Source organism: Stegodyphus dumicola, chromosome 1, assembly GCF_044657685.1.
Source record: "Stegodyphus dumicola isolate Sdum_Otavi_A_Nest chromosome 1, ASM4465768v1".
Lineage (NCBI taxonomy): Eukaryota > Metazoa > Arthropoda > Arachnida > Araneae > Eresidae > Stegodyphus > Stegodyphus dumicola.
Genome location: NC_140768.1, coordinates 289878598 through 289897010, shown reverse-complemented (window position 1 = coordinate 289897010; position 18413 = coordinate 289878598). Strand labels below are relative to the sequence as shown.

At 31.9% G+C, this 18413-nt stretch overlaps 1 protein-coding gene across 1 annotated transcript; it reads left to right on the top strand.

Annotated features, from left to right (window-relative positions):
- The first annotated feature begins 837 nt into the window (after positions 1 to 837).
- On the top strand, positions 838 to 17014 carry ppl (glycine cleavage system H protein, mitochondrial). Its single transcript, XM_035351679.2, has 5 exons — positions 838 to 1178; positions 6495 to 6574; positions 12653 to 12716; positions 15572 to 15703; positions 16568 to 17014. Exons 1-5 carry the CDS (start codon positions 1025 to 1027, stop codon positions 16660 to 16662), a joined length of 525 nt encoding a protein of 174 aa, XP_035207570.1. The 5' UTR covers positions 838 to 1024; the 3' UTR covers positions 16663 to 17014.
- The last annotated feature ends 1399 nt before the right edge of the window (positions 17015 to 18413 follow it).

Below are 18413 nucleotides of genomic sequence, written 5' to 3'. Positions count from 1 at the left end.
AGGTTGAGAGCCACTGATCTAGGTACTGCATAGGATTACTATACTGAGCGCTGGAATCGCTGATACTGAGTTTGTTGTGACTAATCTCGCTTTTCTGAAATCAGTAATGAACGGATCCACGAAATTCATTGTGGCAGGTTACTTCAATTCTTCATCATTTGAAAGGTTACTTTAAATGAATTACACCATTTCAGTTGATTGGAATAATTACATGTGACATGTATATTCCAAATCTTTGCTGTCTCGTCCTAACTTTAAAATCGATGGACATAATAAAATTATGCGAACATTGTACGAAACCTGTGCGGAAAGCTTACACACAAACACACACACAAAACAAATAAACAAAAATGTAATGAGCGTAATTTTTCTCATAGCGGTAGGATTTGATCGTGGTATGGCTTGGGCCCAAGGCCCAAGGCGTTTTGCTTCCGGAGTACCTTTGCAAATAAATGCAATAACCTCCACAACTTCGTTAAGAAAATAAATTGAATAATTAAGAGTGAGCATAGCTAAAGTGAGGAATGAAACCGTTAAGGGTTTAAAAACCAGAAGTGAATGAGAAGTCCACTCAAGGGACGAGAAATTCCTTCATCTTTCAATTTCGCTTAGGAAGGGTCAATGACCTCAAGTCGAAGAAGAATGCAGGTATGGCTTCGGTGCCATGAAAGATGTTTATACACCGTAATATGGCTTTGACGGAAGAATACCTAAAAAATATTTCAGATATTCTATATTATAAATTTCTTAATGAAATTTTAAAATGACCAGTATTTTATAAATTCATTTTTAGACAATTATTTAATAAATACATAATAAAGAAGATAACAAAAGGAGAAGCAGACGACTCCATTGTTCAGCATGTACACAAACAAGTAGTTCCTTTCGAATACTGGTCTACTGATGATTATACAAAAATGCTTTTGTGAGAGAGATATTATCTTTGCATGGTTTTGACGTCATAGCAACTTATCTTATAGTTCGAGTATAGATTACAAAGTGTGCTTTTTTCTGCGGCTAACGTATGCCGGTAAATAATTCTATAATGGCTACTATTGTAAAGAGCATTAATTTCGGCTTATATTCCCGAGCGTTAGTTTTTCGGTTAAAAAGAGCATATGATTGTCATTCTGTTAAAACGCTTAGATGCTTTTCACAGACACATTTTCAGTTATCTAGTAAGTGTGTAATGTTTTCTAACAAGCTTGGAATTTCGAAAAGTAGCCTCTGAGTATTATTTCATTGCTATACATTGTCCGAACGTTTTGAAAATACTTTGGTTATTAAAATTCTGAACTTTATATGTTTATCAATTCTATTACAACGACCTACTAATTGCCTAAAATACTGTATAACCGAATGTATATCTGGAATTAATGTAAATTTATATTGTTATTTTTTAATATTTTGGTGTGATTTCTGATGCATTTTAAAGCCTGGAATTCTTTTCGTTCTAGTTAGCGAGTGTTCCGTGGAAGTACAACCAGTTTTCCATTATAGGTTTATAGAAATCTATTAAGAGAGAATGTATTTTTTATCTTTAGTTTCTTAAAGGTTTGCATTGCTATACATAGTATGGTCGTTATTTAAATTCATGCGTAACTTCACGAAATAATGTATATTTTAATGATTACATGTTTAAAATATAATGATAATAGTACAGATTAGTTATTAAAAGTACTTTTACAAGAACATTTAAATAGCCTATTTTTGATATTATGTACTTCTTATTGTTATATAAAAGAGTCTAATGAGACATTTTGTTCTTAGTTATCAGTCAGATGAAATTTTATAAGATCCTTTACTAAGTTTCACATGAGTAAACTATTTTGGGCCTTTTGAAATTTTATCTTATGCTGAAAGGAATGTATGCTTTGTAATGTGATAAGCTGGCTTAAATTGCAAGATGTTGGTAATATATATATATATATATATATATTTAATTTAAGCACAGCATGGCAACATTATGTGTTTTATCGAATTTAAAATTTTAGGTTAATACATAATTCATAATATTTAATGCAAAAATGCCATTTGAAGTCAGTAAATGGTATGATGTGTGCATGTTTCCAATAAAAGAAATCTACATTCTGAAAAAATGAAATGTTATCATAAAAAATAATAACTTAGAAAGAACATTACATGCAGGTTTTTGCTTGAAACATTTTTGCTGTGTAAGAAATATTGTTAGATGAAGTGAAATTAGAATTTGCTTGTTAAACAGTAAAACAAGTGTTTTTCTTCAGAATGAAGTAATAATCTTTTAAAAGTGGTTTACAAGGAGAAAAATTTTGCAAAACTTTATGGGAGTAGCTTATTTAAGAAATATAATAGCAATATGAATGAAGTAGATCCAAAAATGAAAAACCTTATATGGTATCAAACCATTGTCTTAAGTGAATATTTCACAATGATGCATAATTTTGTATGGTAATAAAAAGTCTGGCTTCATAATAGTAAGATCTCCAATCATGTATCACAATATCACAATCATTGGTCCACTTTTTAGGAAACTTAATAAAAGGTGTTTCCTAAAAATAGATGTTTTTTTTTTTTTTTTTTTTTTTCATTTAGACAAACCTGTTGAATCTCGGGAAATTTTTGAGTTTTTGAAAAGAGCTGTAGGAAAATGACATCTCAAAACAGTCTAGGATTTGTATGAAACATTTGTTGGATTAATCTTTTAAGAAAAAGTCTTTTTCCTTTAAGAAAAAGGCTTAGAACATGTATCGGAATTATGGATACTGTTATCAACTTTCTGTAGAACCAAATAATATCTAATAAAAACTATACTTGAGTCATAAATATTCAACACATGATTCATTGTAATAGTAATTTGATATAGTTCATACTCCATGTGATTCACTATAATTTATTACTTATGTAAAAATTGATTTATAATAAATAGTGTATTTTAATTTCTTTGTAATTAGAAATGCATACAATAGCAATGATGATGCATTAGTATGAGTAGTTGTGTACTTACTAATAGTTGTCAAATGTTTGTCATTGATTTAAAACTATTTCCTGATAAGGTACTTTGCATGTACACTGTTTGTGAATAACAGTACAATGTAATGAAGTAATTCTTTTCAAAATTCAGTTTAGGTTTTTTGATTTTTTCTGATTATTTACATGAAAAACCCTAAAAGGTAAGGCAATGCACTATGTCGCTAAAATGTATTTGTGCCAATCCAGGTATTTGCATAGCATCCACCCCCGAGACTTCTGCAAAATATTTTCTTGGCATGATTGCAAATTAAGATCTCTTGTAGAAGAATTTCAGTGTTTTAGCATAGAAGTAGTCTACACATGCAGTTTTCAATGTCTTTGGCAGAATCTTGGCCTTAGCTTTCTGCATGCATAGTGTGAAATGCTGCTCACTTAAAGGTATCGTGCATTTCTTTTTTTCCTTCACATTTTAGGATTTTGATCGCGAGGTTGTATATGATGCCAAGTTTGTGTAATGCTGTAATTTTTTTGACCAAATCAGATTGTTTACAGGGAAAGAACAACAGCAAAAAAACAGAAACAAACAAACACACACACACAAAAAAAAAAAAAAAAAAAGAGGAAGTGTATGTGTCTTCTATTGAAAAAGAAGAATGTAAAAGAATAGATATGGAAAAAGAAGAATTAAAAAAATAAGTGAAACTGGATTCATCATTGAAATGGAAGTAAAGATATCCAAACAGATGTTTATCTTCAACGTGGACAATGAGTTTGTAACTTTTTTGTACAATGCAGATAATATCAGTTTTTTTTATTTAATGTTCTGTAGATTGAATGATAATTCATCATTCAAACTGAGAAGAAGAAAAAATTGATAAAATAAGCCTTTTTTTATAAATCAATTAATGAACTAAAAGAAAGAAAAAATATATAGTTTGATGACAACAAGAGTTTAAACAATTACCTTTATTGAATTCAGCTACAGTTTTATATCATGAATAGTAAGAGCATGGGCACCCAAGTAATGAAAACAAATTATCAAATTGCATTAGGAAAAGCATAAGCCATTATCCATGTAAATTTATCAAGTGTGCTCCACGTTTTTATTATTCATGATATAAAATTGCAGATAAATTTTATAAAGAAAGTCATTGTTACTTGCATATTTCATGATTGACCACGAAACTGTCCCAAGCAAGGCGAGTTTGTGCCAGTTATGGATAAATGATGTCCAACACACACATAGCATTTGTGCTTTTGTTTGATGTTACCTTGTTTGATTCTCGATAAGCCATTTTTTATTTTTATCAGCAAGTATATACACAGTCCAGTCACATTAATGTGACCACCACGTACTTTCCATGTCAGAGTTAAATAACCAATCACAGAAGGCAGGTGGCAGCACAGTGCAGTTGAGCGTATATAAAGGGTGTGTGAGGGCTTCGGAAAACATTTCAGTCGTTGGCGTAATGCAGAAACGAAGCGATTTATCCGACTTCCAAAAGGGCATGATCATTGGCTTTCGGGCCAAGGGTGGAAGCATTTCCGAAACGGCTGAGTTTGTGAACTGTTCGCGTGCCGCCGTGGTAAAAGTGTACCGTGCATGGCAAAATGGGACTGTCCAAAATCAGCGATGTGGCAAATGTGGTGCACCACGGGCCATAGATGACAGAGGTGAACGACGGTTGCGGAGATGCGTTCGGGCAGATAGACGGGCTACCGTTGAGCAACTGACCACCAAAATGAACCAAGGGGCTACCAAAAGTGTCTCCCAAAGTACTATTCAGCGAACATTGCTGCGTCTGGGCCTCCGAAGCAGACGCCTGGTTCATGCACCTATGCTGACTGCTGTTCATCGATGGCGAAGGCTAGAATTTACACGCCAGTACAGCAGCTGGACGTCCACTGAGTGGCGACAGGTTGCATTTTCGGATGAATCGCGTTTTATGCTCCATCGGACAGATGGATGTTGGCGTATAAGGCGTGAAACCTCTGAAAGGAACCACCCTGCAACCATTGCCGGAACGGTCCAAGCTGGAGGCGGGAGCATTATGGTCTGGGGAATGTTTTCCTGGCATTCTCTAGGTTCACTGATCATTGTGGAAGGCACAATGGATCAATACAAGTACGCATCTGTCCTTGCGGACCATGTTCACCCCTACATGCGCATTGTTTTTCCTCAGGATGATGGCATCTTCCAGCAGGACAATGCGAGGTGCCATACAGCTGCCAGTGTACGTGCGTGGTTCGAAGAGCACCAGGATGAGTTTACCGTCCTCCCCTGGCCAGCAAACTCACCTGACTTAAACCCAATCGAGCATCTGTGGGACCATCTCGATCGAGTTGTTCGCGCCATGGATCCTCAACCGCGTAATCTAGCGCAGCTGGCCACGGCATTAGAGTCGGCATGGCTCAACATCCCAGAGAACACCTTCAGGGACCTATGTGACTCTCTTCCTGCACGTCTCGCAGCAGTCCGCTCTGCGAAAGGTGGTTATTCTGGCTTTTGACAGATGGTCACGTTAATGTGACTGGACTGTGTAAATTAATCTTTATTGCTATAGTTTTTCCTTGTATTTTGGAAAAAAAAAAAAAAAAAAGATTTAGAGATCTGTAGAATCACATTTGACCAAATTGTGGTTCATTTACAGTTGGTTGAAAGAATTAACATTTATTGAAGAGGGGGGGGGAACGCCTGGATATGGCCGACAAACCAGTAATAGATTGGAACAATCACCTGCAGAAAGTTCGTACTCATAGTTTAGCATTTTAAACAGAGCTTTCAGTAAAATCTGAGGGCCTAACAAAATAATAGAAACCGAAGAAAGCCTTTTTGCATAGTGCAAAAACGAAGAGGGTCGAATACTTCATAGGAATGGCTGTTTGGTAGATTATGCAGAGAGATTGATGATGTCTTACTGTAAGAGTTACAAGTAGAAGTGCAGTTTAGAATTCCTCATGAGCGATTAGTAGAGCGATTTGGAGTGATTTCCCCCAACTTTCATAGTTTAATGGTAGCCAGGTTTCATGTTCAGTGGAATGATCGTGAAGCCTGGCTACCATTCAACTATGAAAGTAAATACTTCATGATCAGTGAATACGAGTACCAAATTATTTAATCTGTTCCCATTAAACTGTATGTTAAGTTGTTTTTCTTGTTTTGGATCATTATTTATTTTGAGTTTTAAATAAAAGCTTATTTTATTTTTAAAAATAATTTTCTATAAGTTAAAAAAGTTAAAAAAATTTTAAGTGTTTATTTTATTAATTATGCAATATATTCAGTAATCAGAGATAAGCCTTCATAACTCAGGCATAAATAATATATAGCAGAAATTGGAAAATTAATCTAAAGCATCTTTTTGGTGTAACTGTAATTTGACACTTATTGAACTGCTTTTCAAAATGCCAAATAATCTGTCTTCAGTGGCATTTTCATCTAAAATCATTTCTTTCATTTTGCTGAGTACTTAAATGTTGAAATTTGTAAGATTTCTTTCTCTTTATCTGAATGAAAGTAAAATTTGAAATCTCCTTTTCAGATCGAAAGTATGCTGAAAAACATGAATGGATTGTAACAGATGGTAAAATTGGAACCGTTGGTGTGTCTCATTATGCTCAGGTGTGTTTAAAATTTTGATAAAAATGTGAATTTTATGCAAGGCAAAATTAACTATTTTTTTGCCCTAGGCACTTTTTCCTGTTGTGCCACATAACCCTCATTCCCCAAAAAATTAGAAAATAAAAAAAATAAATAAAATATGTTCCCGAGTTTGTTAAAAAACTAATGCATGTATTAATTTATATTAAACATATTAATTAATATTATTAAAAAAATTGTAAATATAAAACAAACAATAAATTTTAGTTTCTATTCCAAAAGGAATAAAAATGTATAGATATGTATAATTTTGTTTTACTCTAAATATTGCAAAATTGGAAGTAAAAGTGCATTTGTTTGTATATCAGTAGACCATAGAGTTAGAACTGTTTGATTATATTTCATAAGTTAGAAAACGGAATTTATTTTATTAAATGTCAAAACTGGTTTTCAAAATTTATGAAATTAGTTCGGTAAAAATATATTTCAAGGTGTCCCTTGGCAATTTTTGGCAACTGGCCAGCAAGGCACAATTTCAAGATGGCTGCTACACAAAACCAAAATAACAACTCAAAGAATTGCACAAACTCAGTGTCCATGTACACATTAATCTATTTTCACTTCAGAAAAGATAAGAGAATTGCACAAACTTGGCATTGCGCACTCCCTTGACTTTATCCATGTACACATCGACCTATTTTCACTTTAAAAAAAATCAAGAAAATGATAATGTCATATAAGGTTAACCCATTAACCACCAAAACTACAAGGAATGATTCTTTTCTCATGAAAATAATAACCAATATTAAATTAAGCATTTATAATATAAATTTACATTGAAAATAAAAAAAAAAAATGCTCTTACCTGTGGAAAAAGCGGGTGTTGTGTTCGTGCAACGTCAGTGGAATAAGACTACGGATGTTTTGTGAGTAGGATTGTACTCGTGCGATGTTTCCTTTGAGTGGAGCACTGGATTACTTTTTAGCTGTATAACATTTTATAAATCTACAAATCACTTTACTTGTAATTAATTTAGTATTAAAATATACATTATATTTCTTTTACAAATACAGATTATTTCAATTGAAAGGTTTAAGCATGAAAAGCTTCACTACAATCATGATGTAAAGCTACATTACATACTTTGCATCTATAAACAGTCTAGCTATGGCACTCTTTACAACAAAGTCTTTTGTTATCATTGGACCTTTACAATAAAATGTCTACCATCTTCATGCAATGATATTTGAATGCTGAATTTTATTAGGTCTTCTTGTTGCTGATCTATTTCTGGCTAAATCTACACTATCAGTGTGCAAAAGGAATAATGCAATCTCGCATCTGAAATCTAAAAGAGACGTTTTATTTCCAATAGTAGAAAGTCGTTATATTTTCCATGCATTTGTCAAGGCAACATCAATGTAATTAGTAAATATTGGCGACCACCATTTTTTTGCCGCGAACTCTTATTCTGTAATTGGCTACTAAATTGTCACATAAATCAACTCCACCCATTTTGGCATTGTATTGTTCAATAAGATGAGGCTGAGATATAAAAACCTTTTTCCTTTGCATTTTTGAATAACGAGAAACATTTTTTATGGGTTGAATGTTTCCAAATGTTGAACCAACAGTTACAACCGAATTGTCGTTCCATCGGACAAAAATTATTTTGTTTTTCTCTTCATACTGGAAATCATAATAACCCCTATCTTTCTTACAGACACATTTCACAGTTTCTAGTGGGCACATTTGTATGCGGTTTTCCTGCATTGTTCCTGTAGCATTGAAACCTTTATTTTTAAGATGACAGAGAAGCTGAAATGATGTAAAAAAGTTATCAAAATAAATAGCATGGTTGGCAGGAGTTTCAACAACACTGAGCAAATTTATCACCACACTTCCTCCAAGCCCAAATTCCTTATATTCTGGTAATTTTGGAGCTGTCGACTTACCTGAATAAATATTGAAAGGAAACACATATCGATCATATGACTCCAAAGTCCATGCTTTGTATTTAAATCTTATAGGTTTTCCTTTTAAAAACATCTTTGCTGAATGTTTGCCATGATAAGGAATCATTTGCTCATCGATATTCAGAACGTAGGAAAATATACCAAATTGAAGAATTTTTTATTTAGTAAGTTTTGATATGGTCTCACCTTATATAATTTATCAGTATTGTCAATTTGACTATTGTCAGCTAAATGCAAATTCTGCTTCATATTCCTGTACTGCAAATGTGACATCGATTCTCGTACAATATTAACAGAAATGTCCTTATCAAGAGACCAATACATTTTTTCTTGAGGTAAAGCAAAAAGAAAATCGAAAATCTCTCCACTAGTTTTACCTTGTATTTTGTCTTTTATAGTTTCTCTTCTATCACTTTCTTCATTTTTTTCCTGAGACATAACTAACGGTTCCTTTTTTATCCATTTCAAGTTTTCAGTTTTCTGCTTTTTAAACTTTTTCGTATCACTACCACTGCTTTTAGAAGGCTGAAACTTACTTCTTACGTGAACTTCAACTTCCCCCAGCAGTATCATTTGGTAACATATCATTATTTAAAACATTGTCTTTCCCTTCTTCTTCTTCACTAGCTTCTGCAATTTCTGGGCAAACAACAACAATATCAGTTTCATTCTGGTCATTATTAACATTATCATCATCTGTTTCTTTATCAAAAAATCTTTGAAGAACTTCTTCGAACGTAAGATACCTTGTTCTAGGCATTTTTTCAAGCAGCCAAAACATGAACCTTAACATCGAAAGAAATGTGTTTCCTGCTAATGTTACGTCAGCGCAACACCTGTTTTCCCTTCCTTCCCAACATTAATATAAACATCTGATTGATGTACTGTTCTGATAAATGGTGACTTTGACTAAAAATAGATCACTCATATAGACTGCAATTCTTTCGTGAAATATTTTTGGCAAAAATACACGATCGAAAATTTTGCTTAAAGTATGAGATTAATTATTATAAACAAAATGATTGTTGAAGGCAAATATTTTTTTACAGAAATAATCTTCATAATATTCTCTACGCAAAATCCTCTGCTGGTATAAAATATCTTTGTAGTTATATTTATATATGGATTTATTTTGACTGTTGCGTCAATGCTGCACCAGCGGCTAATGGATTAAAACAAAGTTACTCATCAACAGAATTGAACAAAATTTGTAGCCAATCGAAGCTCAATAAACTGCATTTTAAATCACACAATGAAATAACATAAAATAGGAAATACATGTTATCACATATAAAAAAGGAAATATCGACTTACCATGTTTAGAAATTTCTGTGTCTTCAATCTGTAGCACACAAAATTTCTTAACAGCATCCAAAAACTTTTTAACATTATCTGAACTAGAACATGTATACTGCCGTCACCACATAAATTCACAAATTAAGAGTAAAAAATATCTTCCATAGTGCCGGCCTGTCGATGGCATTTCTTGCACGAACCTTTCTTGCGACGAACGCATAATCACAATCTTTTTTCGACCATATGCATTTCCTGTGTATAAATAGGACTCTTATAATGACTACTAAGTAAGCCTTCATTTACACACCAGTCAAATAATGCCTTTTTTCCCTTTCATTCCAAACCATAAAGAAACTTCACATTAATCTCATCACATACAGCTATTTTATGGTGTACAGCACAAAATATGCAACATACTTCCTAACTGAAATCCAACACAGAAATAAGCCCTTACAAATATTTTCCCATCAGTCAAATTCACCGCAATCACACAACCAATCACCTCCTAACATTCAACTACACAGGCTACCATAAATGAAACAACAACTTAACGATAATCCAAGGGGCACTCTAAAAATACCATTCCCTGTATTATGCCTCACCTTGCAGTTAGTCAGAACAACACTGTTTGCATACAATGGAGACGTAGTAGATAAGAAAAGAAACCCATAGATTTTACTGAAAGTTTTTTTTTTTTTTTTTTTTGATTTATTAATTATCTATGCCTTGGTGAAAAATTGCTAGCTGATTGGTAAAAAAAAATTATGGCTGTATATCTTTATGGCTGATAGGTACTGTTCTGATCATAAATAATAACAAAAACATTTTAATAAAAGAAAGAAAGGAAAACAGTTTTAAAGGAAAACAGTCTCTTATGTCTGATATTTGCATTTTTATAGATAATAGATGTCATTCAGCAAAATGACTGTTAATATATAGGTTGTAAACATGTATTCAAATGTGTCCATATGTATTCAAATGCATGTGTGGTATACACAAATGTGGATTAGCTATTAAACCATGTATATATGAAAATATGTCAGAAAAATGGGATTCTACCAAATTTTGAAACTGGCAAGTCCAGGCAAATGAAATCTTATTCATAGCTTCAAGTATGTATAGCTTCAAGTTGTTTATCACTGGATTATCAAATGTCTTGTGATAACCAAGTCTTAAAGGTTGTACTACACTAGTTCAATTTGCTGTGAGGAAAACAACATTAAAATTTTGCAAAAAATCTGTGGTTTGAAGATGGGCAGTATACTAATCCATAAAAAGTAAAATTTTGTGGTTTTGTCTCCTCATAGTTTTGTCTATTTTGAGCCATTTTGTAAAAATGTTCGTAGTCAACTAAGCTTATTTGCTTTGTATTGTAATAACTTGTTTGAAGCATCTTGGTTTTTATGATTTTCCTATAAGAAAAGGAGTCACTTTGTCCGTACCTTCGGTATTTGCACAAAGTAAAACAGTGAGACGTTCTTTACTTTGCTTAGCTACATGATACTTGTCATCTTTGGAAGCTAGATTTCTTGCAGGCATAAGTTTACAGAAAAGACTAGTTTCATCAACATTAAAAATGTCTTTTAATTCAAATACATCTGTTTTGATAGATAAATTCTTGAACTACTCTTTAACCAACCTAGCAGGAATGCTTTTTGATTCTCCGTTTATTATATGACGTGAGATTCCATGTTACAGTTTTTAAAGTGTCCACAAATTTCTCCACTTTCTTTAACTTTTTCTATCATAAAAAATTATTTTTAGTGTTATCACTGGAATATCCAGTTTCTCTGTTAACTGAACTTTTGTCAAACCAGTATTCTCATCAATTTCTTTTAAAATTTGAATTTTATCTTTTAATGAGATTGCCTTTTGCTTTCGTGAAATTTTATATCAGTTAATTCTACTCCACCCAGTTTACGTAATACAGCATCCTGTTCAGAACAAGAAAACATTATCGACTTTTCCTTCCAAGTATCTCCTCTGTTCATGAACTGGTTTTCAACTTGTGTATTAGATTGTAATGTCTCATGCTTTTGTTTCATTTTCCTATCTTCATTTATGGGAAACATCATTGAACAATGGGACTGTAAAATGTAAAACAATGCAGTAAGTCAAGCAAAAGCAAAGTTTAACCAAAGCTATGAAAGGTATAAAATAAATATTTTACTAAAGTAAATAGGACTGAATCGGGTCTAAGATTAAATGACGTATATAAATGTAAAAGACATATAAGTGGGGACCCACTGTATTTAAAATTTGCTTTGTCTGTATAATACTATTTAAAAAAATTTTTAATGAAGTTATAATACCAATATTAACTGTAAATGTTAACAGAAAAACATTAAATTTTAAGGATTATATAATCTTAGTCTGATGTATAAGTACTTTTCAAGTGTCCCTTTTCCACTTATTTAAAATTGCCCATTAGAATCACTCACACAATAAAATCTTATATTAAATACGGTATGTAAAATAAAATTAATAAAAATGTATGTATTGAGTACTGAAATATTTTGACAGCTCTGATCATACATCTATGGATAAATCATACACATTATAAAATTAAAACAGATCAACCTATGTAGTAATTCAAGTAGTGCTGATCAGTTTCTTCCAACTGTTCATTTTTATATTTTTTCCAACTGATCATTTCATATTTATTTTAAAAACTAATATAACTGTAAGAGTGGTTTTTTTTTTTTTTTTTTTTTTTTAAGAAAAGGAAGTCTGTTTTTTGAAACTTCAAACTGAACATCTTTTTAAGTGGAGTAAAAAATTTAATACAAAATGTTGTCCTAATATTATATTCATTGTATATTTTAGGAAGCATTAGGTGATGTAGTCTATGTCCAGCTTCCTGATATAGGTCAGACAGTTGAAAAGGATGGTAAGTAACACAGCTAAGAATATTTGATTCAGTCAACCAACTCATTGGTGACTTTGTGATATGTCAAAAAGTGTTTGTTTGACTACCTTTACAGTTCACAGATATTATCCCATTTATAAATAATAATAATAATAAAAGCATAGTATGGTTGGTTTAATTAATTTCAAGGCACTCTACAAGTTGATCCATGTGAGATGTCCTGATGGAGTCCTGAAGAGCAATTTGGCTTGAAAAAGAACAACAAAAAAAAAAAAAAAAAAAGTGTTGCTGTAGGAGTAAATAATATCAAAAGAAAGGCTTGCAACACACCAATACAAATTATTCAAGAGGAAACAATGCTATCATACTGCACAGTCATTTTGTAATTCCTAGTCACCATGCTGTGCATCAGGTTATAAAAAGTAGTAAACTCGTAAAGAAATTTCTCCTCAGTCAACTACTTTGGAAAATATTGATATTCCATTAGAACTTAGGACTACTGGTGACAAAAAATTTCTTTAAGATAATCCATCCTTTAATAATAAACTCATACTAAAGCTCAGGAGCCCTTTCCCCTCCCCAAATGCATTCTGAAAGAAGCCCTTTATTGGATCTAGTCTTGGATGAGATCCATTCACACCCCTACTGGAACAGGTGAAAATGCAAAAGTGCTTTCTTTTTCTTATGCTTTGATGCCTAGCAATTCAGAAGATATTTATTCTAATTTATTTCAGTATTTGAATAACTTTACTGCTGAACATGACCTTGAATTAAATCCTCATTCCATTATCAATGATTTTGAAAGAGCAGCAATTAATTCTTCTAGTCACAAAATCCCACCAGTCTGCTAGTAAAGAGTTTTTTCATTTAGGGCAAAGTGCATGATGCTAAATTCACGCATCAAAATTAGCTAAAAGGTATGCTGAATATAAAAGTTTTAGTCTGAAGCTTTAGAGCATTCCAGTTTTTGCATTTCTTCCATCTGGTGATATTTCATCTTCAATTGATGAGATAAAGTCTCTTATTCCTGATGAAGCAAGTGTAATAGTAGTACAGTGGTTTGAGGATAATTATATACATGGTAAAATCAGGAGGGATATGAGAAAATGAGAAATGGGAGAATTAATCAATGTTCTGCCTTATTTCCTCACGCTTTATAAGTCCATGAAAATGATCGAATAAATCATGGTATTCCAAGAACACAAAATCAAGTGTAAAAATGGCACAGATGTTTTGAAACATTTGTTGGAAAATTTCATGTTGGTGTTTATACAATAATTGATGAGCTTAAAAAGGAACAGTTAAAAGTGCAGTGTACGACAAATAATATTGTTCGTGGGAGTTTTTTTTTGCCAACCCACAAGAAATATTTTTAACAATTAAAATGCATTGCTACTGTCTTTAATGTCAGAACAAACCAAACAACTATAGATTTCTTATGTGACATTACACACAATATTGCGTTATAGACTATTGAAGAGGATGAAGCCTCAGCAGAGTTATCTGATACACATAAATAAATTAATTAAAATGCTACCCAGAAGGAACTAAAATTCTGAAGGTCTTAAGTTATTAAAAAAGGTTACTACTCTCTGTATATATCCTTCAGACAACTCAGCTGTTGGCCAAATAACATTAGGAAATCGAGCAGTCAAGCAAATGAGTGTCGGACAAATGTACCAGACCTCGAAGCAGATGGCAGTCCAGCTAGACCAAAGTGTGTTGTGTTCAGGATGAAATCTCAATTCAAACTGAGTTAGTTCTCAATGCATTTTGATTGGATAATTAACACTGCTCTAAAATTATTATTGGCTGTTTGAGTTTTAGTTCCATTTACATCACCAACATTATACAAGAATTATATCACGTGTATTAGTTTCAAATGATGCAGTGCAAAAAGAGATTACTATTTTTGGAATAAAGAAGCATATGCATCGAAGAGCTAAGTAAGTATTTTGTAGATTTGTCATTAACCCTAATGTTAATAACAAATAGTAGATAGTTGTAGTACCCTGCATGATCCATGGATAATGTCATTGTGTCCCTAGCAGGGTCCAGCTGTGGTAGTAATTTGCTGTCTGCTCTTTCCATACCAGCTTATGTCTTAAATCATTCTTAATTGTGAAACAGAATTCATGTGAGAAATCACCATTGACCTTTTCTAATGACCCCAGTGATGATGTAATTTGGCTTATATGATGGCATGATGATAATGGACTAGATCTTGACTAGCTTCCATGAATATAGAACAACATAATTTGGTTCACAGGTGATGATTTAAGGAGAAATGTAAGTACTTGTAGCATTGACAATTTCTGTAGATCTAGCATTTTTCATTAAAATGGAAAATAGTTATCATCTCATCTCCTTTCATGACTACCATCATGCATATGCTGAGCAGTTATAGTTTTAGAAGTTTCTTCTATCATGAAATGACATAATTTGATATCTAATGTCATTGCAACTTCAGTAATGCTTTGTCCTATCTCAAAGTGTCCATTTGCTTTCCATGATTGTGCTCATTTGGATGATGTCATAAAGGTGTTTTGCAGCTGATATTTGCTGTAAACAATATAATCTTTCTTGTGAAAATATATGGTTTAATCTCCAGAAAGTGTAAACTTGTATGCACTAGGACATTGTTGCTCGTTTCAAATTAACTGTAATCCATTTTCTTTTATGAAGACAAAACAATTTGTTTCACAACATTTTGCTTATCATTTTCCCTGAGTCTGTTGGGTGACCTGGCAAGGCAAAAACCAATTGTTTCTTACCAGAATATATATAATTGAGAATTCTGTTTGTGAGCTGTTTTGTTAAACTATTGAAGTTTCAGCTAAATTATTTTTGTTTAAAAAGGAATTCTTATATTCTAGGTGAAGCAGGAGTTGTGGAAAGTGTAAAAGCTGTAAATGAACTCTATAGTCCTGTTAGTGGAACCATTACTGAAGTAAATGAAAAACTTACAGATAAGCCAAGTTTGATAAATGAGTCATGTTATGATGAGGGTAAGTTCTCTAATTTCTGAGGTTAATTTTATGAAATGTTATCTCTCAAAGCTATGTTTGCTTTTTTCTAAGTTTTTAATTTTCTATTTTAAGATTATTTCCTATTTAAAATTTGCTTTAAAAATATTGTTTTTAAGCATGATAAAATTGAGTTATGTTGGAGAAGAAAATTCTCATAATTCAGATAATTTTGAGATTTTAATTGTGAAAATTTATTTGTTCATCAAAAAAATGCTTTTTTCAATATGTTAATTTTTAGATTCGGATTTTTTTCATTTAACTTTGTAAAATGAAAAGAGTATTATTGAGAGTAAAATATATGAGTAAAATGAAAAATGTGTTACAATGTATTATTTTAATTTAATTTTAAAATGCTGAAGTCACAATCACTTTTAATTAATATTTGTAATTGCCAATCAAAATTATCACATGGTTTCACTTAGTAGAAAACACTTTCCTCTTCAGTATTGATGTAGAAATTGATCTAAGGGGGGAAAAAGGTAATATTCAGCTCTAAGATTTATTTCTCCCATATTGTTAGTTATGGAAAAGTTAGTTATGGGGTTGTTATGAAAATTAAAAATGATAAAATTCTCTTAAAATTGAATTATATATACCATATTTTTGTATAAATCTAATTGTTGAAAATTGCTATACATTGTTATTTTTAACAGGCATCCTCATTGTAACTTACTGCACAAGTAATAAATTCTAATTTATATTATAATCCTACTAAAAAAAATAGTAAAAAGAATTTTATTTCCAATTTTTATGCCATAAATTTTGAATTGTATAAATTAAAGCTGTTTGAGCATTTTCATTTATTTAGAGTTATCACACTAATTTATGTTCATTTCATTTTAGGTTGGGTATTTAAAATAGAATTATCTGATTTAAAAGAGTTGGATACTTTAATGGATGAAGAAAGTTATGAAAAGTACTTGAAATCCATTCACTAGCATTTGTAATCCTTCATAAATGAGTTTGTGTTCTTTCGCTGAGTTCTTAGTCATATTTCTTAGTCTAGTCAGACTTAAGTATTAAAAAAAAAAATCTGCCAATGTTTGTTAAAGCACATAATTTTTACATTTGATTTGTATTTTCATTTGAATTGAATAACTTTCTTATTATTTTGTGATTGTCTTATTTGTCCGTCTCATCTTCATTTAGTTAATGAGAACATGGTTGTTGTATCTTTGGCACTGTATGCATTTATATCTCTTTAAAATGGATTGTGCATATAAAATACTGATGAATTTTAGAGGTACTTGTCTAATTTTATAATGTGAATAAAATATTTCAATTACTCTATTTGAAGTCTTTTATTATTTTAATATTAATCATATTTGCCAAATTTTATGCATATATACCTTTTGCCTTTGTAATTATAGTGCATGTAGGGCTTTTTTGTGCATGCACATGATTTTAATTATTGTGATCGTAGTGCTGGTCATCCTGAAGATTTAAACACATTTGACTTTAATTATATTAAAGCTGCAGATTATCTGAATGTAACTGTGGATTAATGGCATCTTTATATGGTGTAGAATCTTCCTGCAGAACAATGCCCCATGTCACAAGACTCGAATTATGATAGTGTGGTTCGATAAGGATAAATTCCAGTTAATGTCCTGGCCATCTCGCAGGATCTTAACTTGATAGAGCACATTTGAGATATCATAAAGCGGCAGCTGAAACGCCCCCATGTTGGAATATCTCGACTTCATGTAACTGCTGCTTAGACATGCAGTACAATTTGTCTCCAGTCACCTACCAAGAGTTTGTAGCATCCATGCCAAGGCAAGTTGCAGCTTTTTTGCCGGCCAAAGGTTGCACCACACGTTATTGAGTGGATGGCTATAATGTTTTTTTTTTTCTCTTTTAGAGTAGTGATAATGAACTAGAAGTTTATTCTTAGATTATTTAAAATCCAAAATTTTATTCTTTTCATTGCACAAGGTAAAGCAGAAAGAATGAATGTTTTTTTAGTAAATTACAAAATTATTTATTTAATTAGAAATTTATTGATTGAATTCATACTTAAATAGCATTTGACAAAATTAGGTGTGGAAAATAATATCTCCCATGTGGTGTCCATTATTACTGATGTATTTCTTAAAGACATTCTGGGAAGTTGGCATGCACTCTTCCAAACATTGCTCTGTCCAAACATTATTCGCCATTTCTCGCTGAGGCAGCAACTCTGTGGGATTTTAACTGCTATACGGCGTGCAATCTCTTTGCCAGAAATACTGATCTTACACCGACAACATGCTTTATACTACTCAGACACTTCCCCATTACGTCTACCTGCATATCTGCGCATGTGCTACCGTACATCACCTTACTGAATCTCCTGATTGGTCTTTCTGTCCGCTCTGCCTCTTCGTTCAGCTGATATGCTAATTTTTCGACTTCGTCCTTAATTTTTGCACACCAGTGTATGTACTCTAGTTGCACTGAAATTGGTAAAATTAAATTAATAGTTCAATGAATCATAAAATTTCAGATAACAAATAATGAAGCAATATGCATTTGCATTAAATTGGTGAAACTTGAGTTTATTATTATGTGGAATTTTTCTGTTGTTGTCACCAATAATGTAAAGCCTATTGTAATGCAAATGGTTTGATTTATTGAATTTGGAAGGTCATTTATTGCATGGCCATGTTTTGACAATATCATATATATTTATATATTGTCATGTAAT

What these genes read in the sequence shown, in the direction of transcription:
- ppl (XM_035351679.2), top strand. Translation starts at nt 1,025, where the DNA reads ATGCCGGTAAATAATTCTATAATGGCTACTATTGTAAAGAGCATTAAT. An exon ending in TCAGACAGTTGAAAAGGATG is followed by an intron (nt 12,717 to 15,571) that starts GTAAGTAACACA and finishes CTTATATTCTAG; the next exon opens with GTGAAGCAGGAGTTGTGGAA. An exon ending in TGAGTCATGTTATGATGAGG is followed by an intron (nt 15,704 to 16,567) that starts GTAAGTTCTCTA and finishes ATTTCATTTTAG; the next exon opens with GTTGGGTATTTAAAATAGAA.